At 47.8% G+C, this 14,949-nt stretch overlaps 1 protein-coding gene across 8 annotated transcripts in view; it reads left to right on the top strand.

Annotated features, from left to right (window-relative positions):
* LOC120893765 overlaps positions 1 to 14,949 on the top strand; it is a 135,595-nt gene that overhangs the window by 78,582 nt on the left and 42,064 nt on the right. For all 8 annotated transcript variants that reach the window (XM_040295859.1, XM_040295858.1, XM_040295857.1 and 5 more), the window contains one exon: positions 2,466 to 2,710. In XM_040295859.1, the coding sequence (XP_040151793.1) occupies positions 2,466 to 2,710 (245 nt within the window). The remainder of the gene's footprint in view (positions 1 to 2,465; positions 2,711 to 14,949) is intronic.

The raw sequence follows: 14,949 nt of genomic DNA, 5'->3' as shown, positions 1-14,949 counted from the left end.
GAACGGGGAATTGTTCTGTCCCGGCAACCGAATTACACGTGTACGTACACATGCGTCCCGTTTGGCAGGCTGCCCGCCCGGCCCCATAACTCTCCCCACTGCCACAGAGCATTCTGCTGCATCGTTAACCAACGTGAGACCATTTCACAACCGCCAATGATCGATAAGTAGCGTGTTGTTTGCAAGGTTGGCCCATAAATCAAAGGGAAACGCGCTTACTTTCTCCTTTCCTCGCGCAGCGTTCGACTTCCACCCATAACGGTAACCATGGCGACACGTACATAAATACACACTCCATCTGCGACGGTGCCTTTGCGTGTTCGATCGATCAGCACGACGCACCCGGAGCTTCAGGTTCAAGCAAGGTCAACTGCAACGATCCTGTGATCCTGTGTCTTGCCCGATTATTGCCCCGTGTGCGAAGACGCAACGGCCTCATCCAGGCGGTTCTCAAGATGAGAAAGCCATTTCACGGGGTGCCTTACGATGCCAGCCCTGAAGGACGGCCAATTAAATGGAGTTGTTACCCAATTTTGTGGCTCTCAAGCGCTAATGACTTCCTGCTGTGACCCGTTTATGTGTGGCCGTGGTATGGTAAAACACACCAGCAAACATAAAACCACCGTTCGCCATAAAGGAGTGCACGAGGGTAATCAACATCCAATAATGTGTACACCTTGTTTCACACCCATAAAAGAGTGTTGTCAATCGATGGGAACAGCATTTGGTTGTAAAATACTGCGCTGCGCAGACGGGAGCTTCCTGTTATTTACTTTCCCGTTTTTGCTACAGGTTGTTTTACGGGATGCTGCTGCCTATTTTTATGGTGTTTGTTTTACCATAATTTATAACGGAAATGGAAATGTGTTAAAGCAACACAGAGTTAATGATATGCTTGCGTCGTCTTGCCACAGCCCAAGGCACAGCAAGGCGTTATGCTCGCGCAACGTAAAATCAACACCAGAACTCGGCAAACGGTCGGCGGTCCCGAGCGAATGTGCTCCGACGGCCAGTCGACCACACATTCGCAAGGTAAACATTCGCCAACTGTCGTCGTTCGCATCTGACCACGCGCTGAAAATGGTCCCAATTTTCCAACCCCTCCTCGTCCTTCTCGTGGTGGAAATCGTAGGCTGTAGGCTCCGGTGAACAACATCGCAGTAACCGGTAACTCAACACCTTTATTACCGTGAAGTGCGGGTCGCCCCGTCGAGGCCTGTATGTACTTTTGCCTTAGGAGAAAAGGTGGAGAAAAGAGGGTGGTTGAGACTACAAATCTGGCCACATATGCAAATTAATTCATTAAACGTGATGTTTATAAAAAAACCCCCCCCAACTTCAGCGCTTTCTCGCATTCCCCTCTCTCTCTCTCTCACCAACGGAGGATGCCTCTCACAAGGAGAGGCATTGGCAAGTTTAATTAAAATATCAAGTTCCCGTTCACCAAGGAGCGGGCGTTAGCGGGCGGAAAGCGGCTCGTACAGGGACGAAACATTACACGCCCGTTGTTTGAAGCCCACCCATAAAGGGGGCAATATTTCTGTGTAGCTCATGATGAAGAAATCACTTGAAAATATAATAACCACTCCCTCGCAGGTGCGTGGGTGATGAAAATGGTGAAACAACTTTGCCTTTTATTTGTTGCGCTTATCCATTCATCCACCAAGCGCGTAACCATTCTGCACGGTACACCACGCTTCCCGCGCGCCGTTCCTCTGCGGCAAAAATCAAATTTCTTTTGCGCTGGATTTTTAAGCAGCCAAGAAAAGTGGGATTAAAAATTGGAATAAAAAACTGCTCGAAAAAAAAAACTCTTTGAAACGCTGTTGGTAACATATTTCACCCTGTTAAACTCGGTAAGCTTCTGCCCCGTGCCAACCGCTAAAGAGGTGTTTAGTGCTAAGCAACGTGACTGAGATTTTAAATTTCTACTCAAAGCTCCAATCCAAGTAGCCGCTTCCCACGTGCTGGATACAATTAAAGCCATTTTTGTTTCTAGGAAGCAGCATTATCAGCCTCGTTTGGTATTCATTTACATATTATCAATTAACATGCCAGGTCAAAAGTATGAACTCGAGAATGTTATTGCAATTTGTGTTTTATAATCTCACTCGGTGCTGCTCCATATGCTCCGTTGACACGAGGGCTACAGTAATTGGTTCGATCGATGGCATTAAATTAGGATCAATTAGCATCCTGCGGAAGGGAGCTAATTTATGATCATGGTGGAAAATTATCCATGAAAAATATGCTGGCAAATATTTACGTTGAAGAAATTAAATAAAATCAGGAATGTTTCGAATTTGTTGCATCGATTCTTCAAAATACTTTCGATTGAAGAATTTTGCAATAATCAATAAGAAAATTTGCCTAAAACACGCCACAGCGCTCAATAAAAGCCATTGTAAATAACGTTCTCTAAATGATCATTGTTTAATTTAACCCCTTTTTCATTCCCGTTGCAGGAATTGCGTCAGCAGCGTCCCCGGGCTCTCTGCAGCACGCCACCGCCGGCACGTCCACGGCCTCATCGTCGGGCTCGGCGTCCGCAGCGGCCCTGGTCGCTGGAGGACTCGCGTCACCGTCGTCCTCGCTGACAGGGCCAGCCGAAAAGCCGTACTTTGACGATGTCAACTCGCGCAACGTTACGACGGTCGTGGACGACACAGCAGTTCTGAAATGTCGCGTCAAGCACAAGGGCGATAGAACGGTAGGTCATTAAATAACGATATAAATTATATTTTCTCTTCCCACCCCCAACACACACACACACTAACAAAGGCACCCGTAATTGGTGCATAGGACACTGACCGAGCGCGGGAAACTCGCACAAAGGTTGGTTGGGAAGTGGGCGATCCCGTGGCCCTTGTTCATTCTAATGCATTCGCCACTGGACATGCTTTTATGAACCGTCCATCCTGTCACTTACCCGCCTGATGGCACCAACATCATTTAGAGCGCGCACGTGTGTGTGAGTTTGTGGCCCTCCCACTCCGCTCCAGTGGGTCCTCTTCAGCTCGATCAAACGCTGGAAAACGCGGCACGGACTGGCGTATCGGAGCGTCCATCGGGCGAAACTTCAGTCACGCTTGGTGCGTATCTTTTATTTGCGTTCCGTGAAAACCCCGGAAACCAGGAACACGGGTTGTACATAAATATTTTACCCCAAACCTCTGCCCCCATTGGCGCGACCTTTCCCTTCGTCGAAAACGGGAACCACACCAACCATTCTCACTGGTCTGTATTGTTGTGCGGTATTCCGTCATCGACAGCTTCTACCATCGACATCGCTGCGCCGAAAGAATCAAGATAGCAGAAAAGGCCCACCCAGCAACGTCCAGAAAAGTCGGTCCGTTGCTGGACGGGACGGACGGACGGACGGACGGATGGGCGAGCGTGCACGCGGACGCTCGCGCTGGAAAGTGCGAAACGGCGTAATTCATTTCACTTCCATGAATAATGAGTTGCATAATTAATTCCCCGCCTCGAGTGCTAACCGGTTCGGGATAGGGATGCACTTCACGCTTCAGAAGTAGTGACTCGTTTTGTGGCTCCTGCTCCAGTGGCTAGACCATATAATTACAGTTGCTCCAGACCAGGGTGCATTTGCACCAATTTTCATTTGCTGCCACTGCGCTTATGCTGTTTGTTAGTTTTATCGTTTCAGAGGGTTTTCTCACTCTTTTCGGGCGCGAGTAACGAGCGCACCCTGCATTTCCTGGGCCGTAGCGCAATTGGAATCAGCCCGCTCCACTGCACAGGGGACCGTGTTCCCGCTTCCATTCACGCGCGCGCTTGATGGATGGATTGATGGAAGCCTGGAACGTGATCCACTGTCTGGTCGGTTTTGGGGTTTGGGTGTAAAGTTTCGTTTTATAGCGCACTGCGCGGCACCTTCAGCTCCTCTTTAGCGCTGCCGGACTGGCCAAGCATGGCCGAAAGGCAACGGGGCAGGAAACTAGAACTTCCCATTGCCTAATGCAAAACGACGCTGTGCGACGGAGGGGGAAGAATTAAACGAGCACGTCGGCGCCATTATTTGCGGAAAATGGGCATTCCTTGGCCGTCGTAGCCGCTACCGTAGTCGTCGTTACGAGTCAAACGGTGTAGTAACCTGCTTCCCCGCGCGTTAGCACACTTGCACAAAGTTGTGTTTTATTTCTGCCGCTCTTTTTATCATTGCGCTACCTCCATTTGCTAGATTTCGCAATCAATCCTCCCGGAAATGTGTGTGTGTGTGTGTGTGTGTGTGTGTGTGTACTGCCTACCGAGCTACCGCTGTGCATAAACGATTTTTGAGCTCATTTTCCTGTCAATTAGACGTCGTTAGCAAGACTGATGATCATGATGTCGGCGGTCCAAGGTGTTACGAGTGTTGCCCCAACGACCCAACGCCCGGCAAGATCGCAAGAACGAAAACGATCCAGTTGCCAGTACATTGTTGCCACTTTGCAACACTCAAAGTCGATCGCTGTATGTTCGTGTGTGTTTGAATGTGAGAGACTGAGCATTTGGTCCGACGGCCCCATGCCACGCAGTGACTGAGCGGAGGTCACTCGCTAATGGCGAGTAATCGAATTGGATGATTTTAAATTTCCACATCTGTCAATTAGGGTGAATTCAACAGGCCCCAACCTCATACGCCTTCATCTCACTCGCCCAGTGAGAGGTAAATTTGCCTGTGGAGTGAAAATTAAATTTCCCTCAATTTTGTAGCCTCTCCCCATCTGGGCAACTCGTCCCATTCCGGGCTCCAGTGGTACGAGTGTAACGTTTACCAGCAAACAGAATTACCACGTTTCCAGCACACTTGTCTGAGTGGAGCCACCCGCTGAGTGGATAATTCGCCCAAATAACTGGCGCTTGGTGGTGGAGAGTGGGGTGGAGAGTGTCAGTATTTTGCAGGCCAGCCGTACCAAAAACCAAACGCCTTTTTCGGTGGCCGGAAGCTTGTCAGTTCGTTATCATCGACCAGAGCGTGGTAAACGAGGGTTTTCCCTTTTGCTTCGCTTGCTTGCAGCCCCGTGCGTCGGGGCATATTATTTAGGATCATCGTTATCATCGTCCTCATCATCTTCATCACCATCGCCGCCATCATCATCATCATCATCGCTGGCATCATCTGTCGGAAGTGGTTGGACAGTTCAGTCGAGTTTGCAACCGCTCGAGCACAATTCGGCCGACGGTCTGCGTGTCGGGAGTGTGAGCAAGATCGAATGGCTCAAGTGCCCAACGACGCACAAATAAAGCACCGGCCCAATGCTAAACTCCGGACCGGAGATAAGGTAGTGGCTATCCGAAAAAGAGCTCCCCAGAGACGGAGACGACCGTGTACAGAGATAATGTTCCGCAACCACGGTCAGAGTAATTAGGCCGACACGGGTTCGTAGCTGCATAACAACGGGAGGGAATAGAAAAAGAGTGAGAGAGAGATAGAGAGAGAGACAGAGAGAGAGAGAGAGAGAGAGAGAGAGAGAGAAACAGAGAACCCTGCTGAGCTGAATAAAAGTTTTCAGAGGCTACGGGGTTTGCTTTACCCTTCCCTGACCCCTTTTTCTGCGAGCAGCCTTCAAATACAATTATGTCCGGTTTTGATTGATGACTTGCCGACAAACTTTTCCTCCACGTTTTTTTTTTGTTGTACCCTCGATGTGCCCTCGCCGAGGAACGACACAGTTTCGGCAAGGATTAAACGGACATGATAACGATGCCAAGGATGGCATGGGGTTTTGCACGTCGCATTGCGTCGGGCCCGGGTTCCCGCAACCGAACGTGGTTCATTATTATGTCGACCCGAAACGGTGGACAAAAAACACACGGGTGAGCCTCAAATCTGTGAGGTTAAGAGTTTGATAAATTTTCTCGCCAACTTACCACAAGACCACAGTTCCATCCGGGAGCGGCATGGATTGGGCAAGTTTTTCATTGCATTTTCATCAGTCGGGCGAGAAACTGTTAACGTATTCCATTTCTTATTCCAGCGAGTCTGTGATTTTAGCAGATTTTATCAACGTTCCCTTGCACGCTCCCTCTCTTTCTCGCTCTGTATCTTCCTCGTCGTTTTTGTTAGACACAAGCTATCGCATTGATAGGCTCAGGCGGGCGAAAACTTCCAATTGGAGTTGAAAATGAGCTTGAAAAATTATAATTTTTTGATGCATTTTCATCAATTGTGGATCTGCCTAATCCGGGCGCACCAAACTGTAGAGCACTGGTGTCACACCGCCCGTTTCAATGGTGGTAAAATATTCATCAATGCGACTTCTGCCTGTCTGCTTGCCGGTGTGATTTGGCTTCGACCGTCGAGGTCTAATGAAAAGAATAAATTCCCGTCCCAGCGCCCGCATTGAATCACGGTGGCTTGGTGATGAATAAAACATCTCAAGGTAGCTGGGGAGAGCCTGCTCTAGAGTGAGTTTGGGCAGCGTAGGCACACCAGGGAACCTCCAGTGAACCCCGGAAAGAGCAAAATTCAAGTTGACACCTGGCAGCGTATTCGTAAGATGGGAAAAATGAAAGTTATCCTCCATCTGAGTAGCTGAGCGAATGAGTGGCAGCTGGTATTGCCCAGTAAAAGTTAAGCACTTGCGAGTGTCAATTTCATCATTCGCGAACTGCACAAACTATCATCTCCATGCTAATATTGCCCTTTTAGATGACGGAATCATTGCCGCAAATCAGCATACTGGTTGGATAATTTTTCTTCACTTAGTTGGGCTCTCCCCCTTCAGCAGCTGATTTAGCTTTCAAGGAAGATGATGGAATGTGTTTTTCATACAGTTGTCACACTGTTTCTCCAAGTGGGGCTGCCATGATTGATGAGTGTTATCAACCCGGCATCGATCGGGGCGAAAACAATTTGCTTCAAATCTATTCCAGTTGCTGGAGCTTCAATCGTCCTCATAATAGCATTGAACATTCATGCTCGTGTGTGTGTGGCCTGTGTGGGCAACGCTAATGGCCGAGTGTAACGGTAAAGCCAGCATAAATAATGCCGTCCAATACCTCCACATTCTGCCCTATTTGGTACAAAAAAGAGCGTTCTAGGCGTGTTTGAACCCATTCGTAAGAGGTGGTTCGTGTTTTTGTGAGTCACTTAAGTGACTCCTCCCTCCGGGCGATGCCCACCGGCCCTGTTCAGCACTCTCGATGTTGATGATGGCTTGCCTAATTCTTCGAATTCTCGGTGCCCATATCTCCCACACTGGGCTGTTTTTGCTCTACCCCAGCGGTACGAATCCTCTTGTGAGATTATGTTAATGCTTGCCAAACGAGCAACCGACCCTCCCATCCTGAGCCCCCACAGCGCTCCCCCGACCCCGACTGAGCCCGGCTTACCGACCATTTGCCAGCGTATTTAAATGCAAACCTCTCTACTTGGCCTTTAATAGGCTCGTCGGGAAATCCGAAAACAAAACTAATGACGTCTTTGATGACGATAATACCCAAAACCGACCGAACCGGGCGTGCTACATACGGCGGGAAAGGCATCTTCAGCTTTTTTTTTCCTTGTTCCAAATTCAACTCAAAGAAAAATGCTTCACAAGGACGCTGTTTTGAAAAATCGACTAGATTTTCGACCGAGCTCCAAACATTCACTCTCCTCCAATTGTCTTTGGGCCGGCCAGCAAAACTCAACTACACAACAGCAAACAGCAACACAAAACACCGCCGCTCCGTACCGGACCGTAGGGAGGAACCCCGCAAAGGTTGTCACGAATCCACCACCAGCAAACGGTCAATTAGCCCAATGTTCGGTGATGTGGCCAGCAAAAGTTTACCTCAACTTGCCCGTAACTGTGGCAAAACCCTGGGAATTAATTAGCATCGGCGTATCGGCGTTGTTTTTCTTCCCGACCATGATAATGTGGCCACTTTTTCGTCCCCGGCGCCTGTCGTCGTGCTCCAGCGGGAACGATGGCTTGTTGTAATTGGCTATCCCAAGCTTAATTTAATCAGCCAAAGCGGACAGGCACGCTCCCTTTACTCGTGCTCGACCCCTCCTTGACCCGCAACAACGTCATGTTGTTTTAGTGGACAGATTACTGTTTGGTAATCATTTACTGGGTAAACAATCGCAAACAACCCCGAATGCCGAAAGTTTTCTTTCCAGCAGAAATCTTGTCGGAAGAATAGGGTTATGGGAAAACCTGGTCTCCTCAGGGAAATGCCTTCCTCTCTCTACTTCTCGCTTTTTATACAAAGATTCCTTCGCACCAGTGGCTTACGATGAACGATTCTTGGTGTGTGTGGAATGGGTTGAAAAATAGGGGGAACGGGTGGTCTGCCTCTCTGGATGGGATGGGTTGTGAATTTGCTCAAGTAATCAACATTCCAAGCTCCGTGACCGAATCGTCGAGATGGAAAACCCTTGTCCTGCCTCCTGCAGCAACCCCACGCAGTGTGAGTCGATGTATAGCTTCGTTGGTGTCCCAGGTTTTTACCGACCGGAACCAACGCGCGTCCCTAACGCACCTTTCCGGCGTGTGAGTGCGGAGTGAGCGTGGATATCGTTGTTTACCAGACTGATAAGCAGAGCGAATCCAGGGATTGAGTTCATCCCAGCCGAGCGATGATCGACCAATGCCTTCGCACATGTTGGGCACAGCTTGAACCTTCGCCCCGTTAGCATCATCGGAACCCGCCGGATGATCACGGTTGCCTGGAACGGACATGCGTCTCCCGGCTTTCGATGCGACACGTACCGTAGCGGAGAAAAGCGAAACGCAAACATAATTGAAAATGGAAATTTATTTTACACGTCCCGATAAGAGCGGCAGCTGCAAAGGGGATGGTAAAGGCAGGAGCTGTTGGAACTGTTCATCATTTGTTCCCAGGTTAGTCGCTCTAATCCGAGGCACGAGCTCGCACACTCCTTGCCTTCGCACACGTGCATCTGGATCAGCGAAAATGCGCCCCCGTAAGCCGCCCTGCTCAGAATCGGCCCGAGCGGAGTAAGGCCGAGAATGGAGTCTTAAGTGGATCCTGAAAGGATACTAATCCGCACCAACCGCCACGAAAGGACCGTCGTCCAAAATTTACGCATTTTCCGCCCGCTCGTACCCGAACCGCCAACAGGGTGGGATCTCGCTCTTTTTCGGCTAAAAACTGGGTGGACCACCGAGCAATGGGTGGTTGTGTGGTGCTGTTTTCCACCCCCCAAAAAAAAAAATAAAGGGATACCTGAACCAAGTACGAGTACTGCCCATGGCTCGAAACTCGAAACAGTCGGTAACGAGCGGTGAAATTGATTGAAATCAATCACCCGAGGGAATGCTTGAGTGTGCGCTACATCATCGCAAGCCGGACGAGCGCGTCGAGCTTCATCTGCCCTTCGGTGGCGGTGGCAAAACGGAAGCAAAGCGGGGATCGTAACGGGGCAGAATTCGAAAGGAAATTTATGTCGAGGTTTGATTACGACGAGGAGCAGGGCACAATAAAAACGATGATTTGATGAGAAAACATCGTCTGAAGCACGCGAGAGACGCGATGTGCGTGAAGGTGGCTCCAGGCATTCAGAAACGGCGATGGTTCTATCCGTTCCACCCGGATATCCTGCAAAGGGGCTCGTTTTCGGTACGCTCTGGCATATTTCGCACATTTTGAACCTCGCCCTAGCAAATACACACTTACACACACACACACGCACAGGCCCGTCTACAAGTACACGCCCGGAAAGTGAGTTTCCGACGAGCAGGTTTGTTATCTCTATCCACCGGTCGGTATTTGATTACGAATCAAAATATTGATACAAGGTATGTCTTTCCGAGGCGCACTGTGCAGGGGCGTTTTGTCGCTTCTTTTTTTGTTGCCACCCGCTGTGAGTGCTGGAAGGTACGATGCTCTAAGCCGAGCACGGTTGGATTAACATATTTCCTGACGTTGGCTCTCGCAAGCGCTCGTTTATGACATGGCAGCGGTAAATAGTGATGTAACCGCGTGTAATCCGCGGCGCTTTGGTGCTTTCGGAAAACTTTCCTCTCATCTGTCCGCCCGTTCACAGCCGGTTGCAGCAGTCAGGGGTTGAGAAAATGTAAAAGTTTTTGCATCTCCCGTCCCGTGCTCAGTGCAACTTTGGAGCCGCTCTTCAGCTCCCACTCAAAGCGCACCCCAGAGTAAATGGAATGAAGTGAAAAGCTTGTAGTCACTCTAGATTGGTTGGAATTGATGAGTCCTCGGCACCAACCGGGACCGTTGCACTAAAACAAAATACCATCTTTTACGACTCCTCCTGCGCACAATGAACGCAAAGAAGAAGAAGAAAAAGAAGTCAAAAAACCCAACGAGAACACACTGCCACCGCCGGGGCAGCGGGAAAGTTTGAAAGAGGATTAAATTTATCGGATGTTAATGCAGAACGAATTACGCTGACTCCGAAACTGCTCAACCACAAAGCGCTTACGTCGCATTCGGTTTCCACGGGGGGAAAGTGCCGTCGCCCGGGCGTAGTTGGCCGGATTCTGGCTTCCGAACGGGCAAAGTTTAGCCATTCGCCAGCAAACGGCCAGCCAGCGAGCCAGCCAGCTAGCCAGCGTGATGGAGGTTAAAATCGATCGAACTGACGAGATCGTTTAATTGAAAAAAGGCGTCGATGGCAACACGATGCGAAAAGGCGATTCGTTACGATTGAAAAGTTTCCCAATTGCCACCGCATACCATCAACACACTCACCGAGCTCTGTCGGAATTCGTGGCCACCGGTCGCCGGTCACAGAGGCTCTCCCTCCCGGCGAGCGAACGGACGAGCGTGCAACGAAACGAAACGAATCGAGAAACGAATTATCCATTGGGACTTAACGTTTTACGAGCGAATTGCTCCACTCGCTCAAACTGGCCACCGAGGGCGTAATCCGAACAAAACTCCTGGCCAACTCACGGCCACACGGTGGCGTCGATGGATTAAAACTCTTCCCACACGCTCTCGCCTCGGAAGCATTCGCCGGCGGGTCTGTGCTCAAAACAATCCACAACCATTTGGGTGGGACATGAGAAGAAAAGAGGGAAAAAACACTAAATTGAACCCTGAAATGAACCAACAACAGGCGAAAAAAAAAAGGCTCCCAACGGCATCCTGTACCCACAGCTAAAGTCTCCTGACGAAGAAGCGTATCAGAGGGGAAATTGGCAAGCTCTAGCCCAATCAAAAAGAAACCGGTCCACCCGAAACTTCCTTCGCAGTTCATTTATTCTATTATCAACAGCCCATTATCGGATTTCCAAGGCGCCCGCCCGCACGGAAGCTTAGCGTCCCGGAAAATGTACCCGTGCTGAGGGAGTGCGGGGAACCGAAAAAGCAACACTGCAAAAGCGGCCGGTTGGGAGGTGTTGATTGTTGTTCTTATCAAGCACACAAGCACCGTAAATCTTGGCGGGCGAATAAATAACTCGTTAAAAAATTGGTCAACTTTTTGGCACCCGAAGAAAGGATCGGTCCTCTTTGCCATACCAATGGTTGGAGAAGTAACCACGGCGAAGTCCCATGACCGCCCATCGTTATCATGGACTACCATTTGTTATTTGTGTTAATTAAATTAATAATAATGACTTGCCGGCACTATCTCAAAGTGCTCTCGAAGTGCTTTGGATCGTATCCGAATGGGTTTATGGGCGGTCTTCACCGCCACACTTCAGCTCGTTATCACGAAACACGCCAGCGGAAACGAAAACGAACTGCGAACTCATATGCATAAATACGCGATTCTCATTGTTCGACACGTTTGCGAAGAAGAATCCACTTTAAAGGCATTCCCAGAACTCCTGAACTTCGCCTTCACCATAAGCTACATCAATTAAAACCCACACACAGGAGGCCCTGTCCCTCCCGGTCCTGGATGACGGACGAAACAAGTTTCCTGTCCTCGGGCTCAAGTTTTCCCCATGCAAAGAGATAACTAAATTTGTGGCCAATAAAACAATTTCAGCTAAGGATGAATTTTAACCAAATCACAGCCCCGCAATGGAAAGCGACGTAGCAGCGACCTAGCAGCGCGTGACGTCCAACAGAAGCTGACAGCTTCGGGGTGTGACGTGACGCTCGTCGGTGCTTTGATGGTGCGAGAGAGAAAGAGATTTTATCATTTTTTATGCGCTCATTACTGCTTTCAAATTAAGTTTCACCGCTAAACACACAAGCTGGTGTTCATTTTACCGCCGTTTTGTGTTCGATTGTGTTCGCTCGTACCACGCGCGGCAAGCATAAGCATCTAAGCACGCCCAACACACACGTCGGTGTACTTTTTCGCAATTTGCATTTACCTGGCAGAAACGACGTGACAAAATGACATTTACAATATTCAAACTAAGCTTATCTGTTCTTAAAGTGTGTAATGCTTCACCTATGGGTCGGACTGGGGTTGCTCTGTTGCCCATCCCTGCCAAATCGAACATTGAATCTGTTAGATGTAATCGGTGAGTAGTGCACCGACCGCTATAGACGCACATCGATCATCCTCGCTGGAAGCTATGACAGCGAGATCAATAGGACATGTGGACGCGTCAGACCGATAGCGAGGACAATGTATGTGTGCGTTAGACGTAAGATAAAAAGCGAAGCACGCGGTTCAGGCAAAAAGGAATTGTGAATTATAAAGATAAAATAAAAGTGAACTAAATTGAAATATTATCAAACATTTATGGTCCTTCGAACCGGATAAGGTGCAATAAGTGATAAATTACAACGAAAAGTAAATATCAGCCCGTAATATGGAGCGTTTATTGATTAAACGATCACTGATAGATGCACGAGTACAGCTGCTCAAGACAAAGGTCGAGGAAGTGGTGGCGAGCGAATACGACAGTGTAAGCGTTGCTGTGTGCTTGAAGAGAGTCAACGACCTGTCCACGCAGTATGTGGAATTGCAAGAAGCGATTGTGGATGAGTGCGAAAACGAGCAGCATCGAAAGGATATTGTGGATCATCAAATTACATTCGATGAAATTACATCAAATATGCGAACCGCTTTACTAAAAATTGATAATCGTTTTAGGGGAGCTGCCGAAGAGAAAACGTCGGAACAAAATGAAGGCAACGAACAAAATGGTGCAGGCGCCATCAAATTGTTAGCTGAGCAGCAAACAGAATTGTTAAGATTGCTGTCGTGTTCATTTAATCCACATGCCGAATCAACTTCGGTAGCAGATACAACCCCAAGAATCGATGTAAGGCTGCCGCGGATGAATTTACCCACTTTCGATGGTGATATACTCAAATGGGCATCCTTTTATGATTTGTTTGAAACTGCTATTCATCAAAACGCATCGCTACACAATGCACAAAGATTGTACTTCTTGAAGACAAATCTAACCGGCGAAGCAGCTGCTTTAATTTCGCACTTAAAGATCGAAGACGGCAATTATGAGCCAGCTCTAGAAAAACTAAAGCAGAGGTACGAAAAACCGTTAGAGGCAGCTGTGAAACATATCGATCGATTCATGAAGCAACCGGCAATTGTTAAACCATCGGCAAGCGGCTTACGATCATTGCATGATATTTCCGACGAAGTGCTACGAGCACTGGCGGCTATGAAGCAAGAAGGACGGGATATTTGGCTAATACATATTCTTATAGAGAAGCTAGATCCTGAAACAAAGCAGCTGTGGTGTCTTAAGCAAGCCGAAGAAGGTGATAATGTGATGAAGTTGGACATATTTCTGAAGTTTATCGATGATCAAAGCTCAGCGTTGTTTATGGCAAAACCACTTCCAGAAAGACCAATAGTAGCAAGATATGAGAGACGTGAAGCATCTAAAGCATTGACAGTTGGCGTTGTTGAGAACTCAGTTAAAGTTTGTGGCATTTGTCAAGGCACACATAATACGTCAAATTGCACTAATTTCAAAGCGATGAGCGTAATGGATAGATTAGGTGCGGTTAAATCGTTGGGTCTGTGTTTCAACTGCTTACAAAAGGGGCACAGAGTACCACAATGCAAGACAGTGCAAAATTGTCACCTATGTCACAAACGCCACCACACATTTTTGCACATAACAGATCTAAGAAAACAGCCATTTGATAGAACGATTGAACGACCCAATTGCCTAGTCGTGTCCCAAGAAAAGGAACAGAGACAAGATAATGTTATAAAAGAAGGAATTAGTAGAAGTGAAGAACATGTACAAACAATTCTTAGTGCGAGCACTGTTCCAAAATCGAAGGGGCAAATTTTATTATCCACTGCTATGGTTGATATTTACGATGATTCGGGAAACCGATTTGCATGTAGAGCCCTTTTGGATTCAGGATCGCAACTTAATTTCATCACGACTAGAATGGCAAATATTATGACACAAAAAAGAAGAAATATTGACTGCGTAGTAAGTGGCTTTAATGGAAATGAAGTGCGTATTTTACAAGATATGAATATAAACATAGCATCACGCATAGAAAAATGTATGTTGAATATTGATGTGCTCATCACTCCTAAGATCACGAACGAATTGCCTGAAAGATCATTTGATATTTCTGAATGGAATATTCCTACCGATATCGAGCTAGCTGATCCTACCTTTAACATGAGAGGAAAGGTAGATATATTGATCGGATCAGAATGGTTTTGGAATCTGGTTAAGCCTAATCAGTTTGAGATGGGAAAGAGTCTTCCTATACTAACCAAAACATCGCTTGGATGGATAGCTGGAGGAGTCATTAATACTAATGTCCAAGTAATAGCGCAAACATTCTGTTTAACGAATAACGATACACTAGCTGATATACTTACAAATTTCTATAAGATAGAAACATGTGATGAATACGTTCAAACACGAGACGACGATGAAACTGTAGCACACTTTAATGAGACACATCGTCGAGACGCTGATGGAAGATTTTGGGTTCGCCTTCCATTCAAACCCAATTGTGAGAAGTTAGGTGATTCAAAAGAGATAGCCATGAAGAGGCTAAGTACAATAGAAAGACGCCTAGCTAAACAACCAGAACTTAGAGAACAATATT

Source organism: Anopheles arabiensis, chromosome 2, assembly GCF_016920715.1.
Source record: "Anopheles arabiensis isolate DONGOLA chromosome 2, AaraD3, whole genome shotgun sequence".
Lineage (NCBI taxonomy): Eukaryota > Metazoa > Arthropoda > Insecta > Diptera > Culicidae > Anopheles > Anopheles arabiensis.
This window is presented reverse-complemented; position numbering and strand designations above follow the sequence as displayed.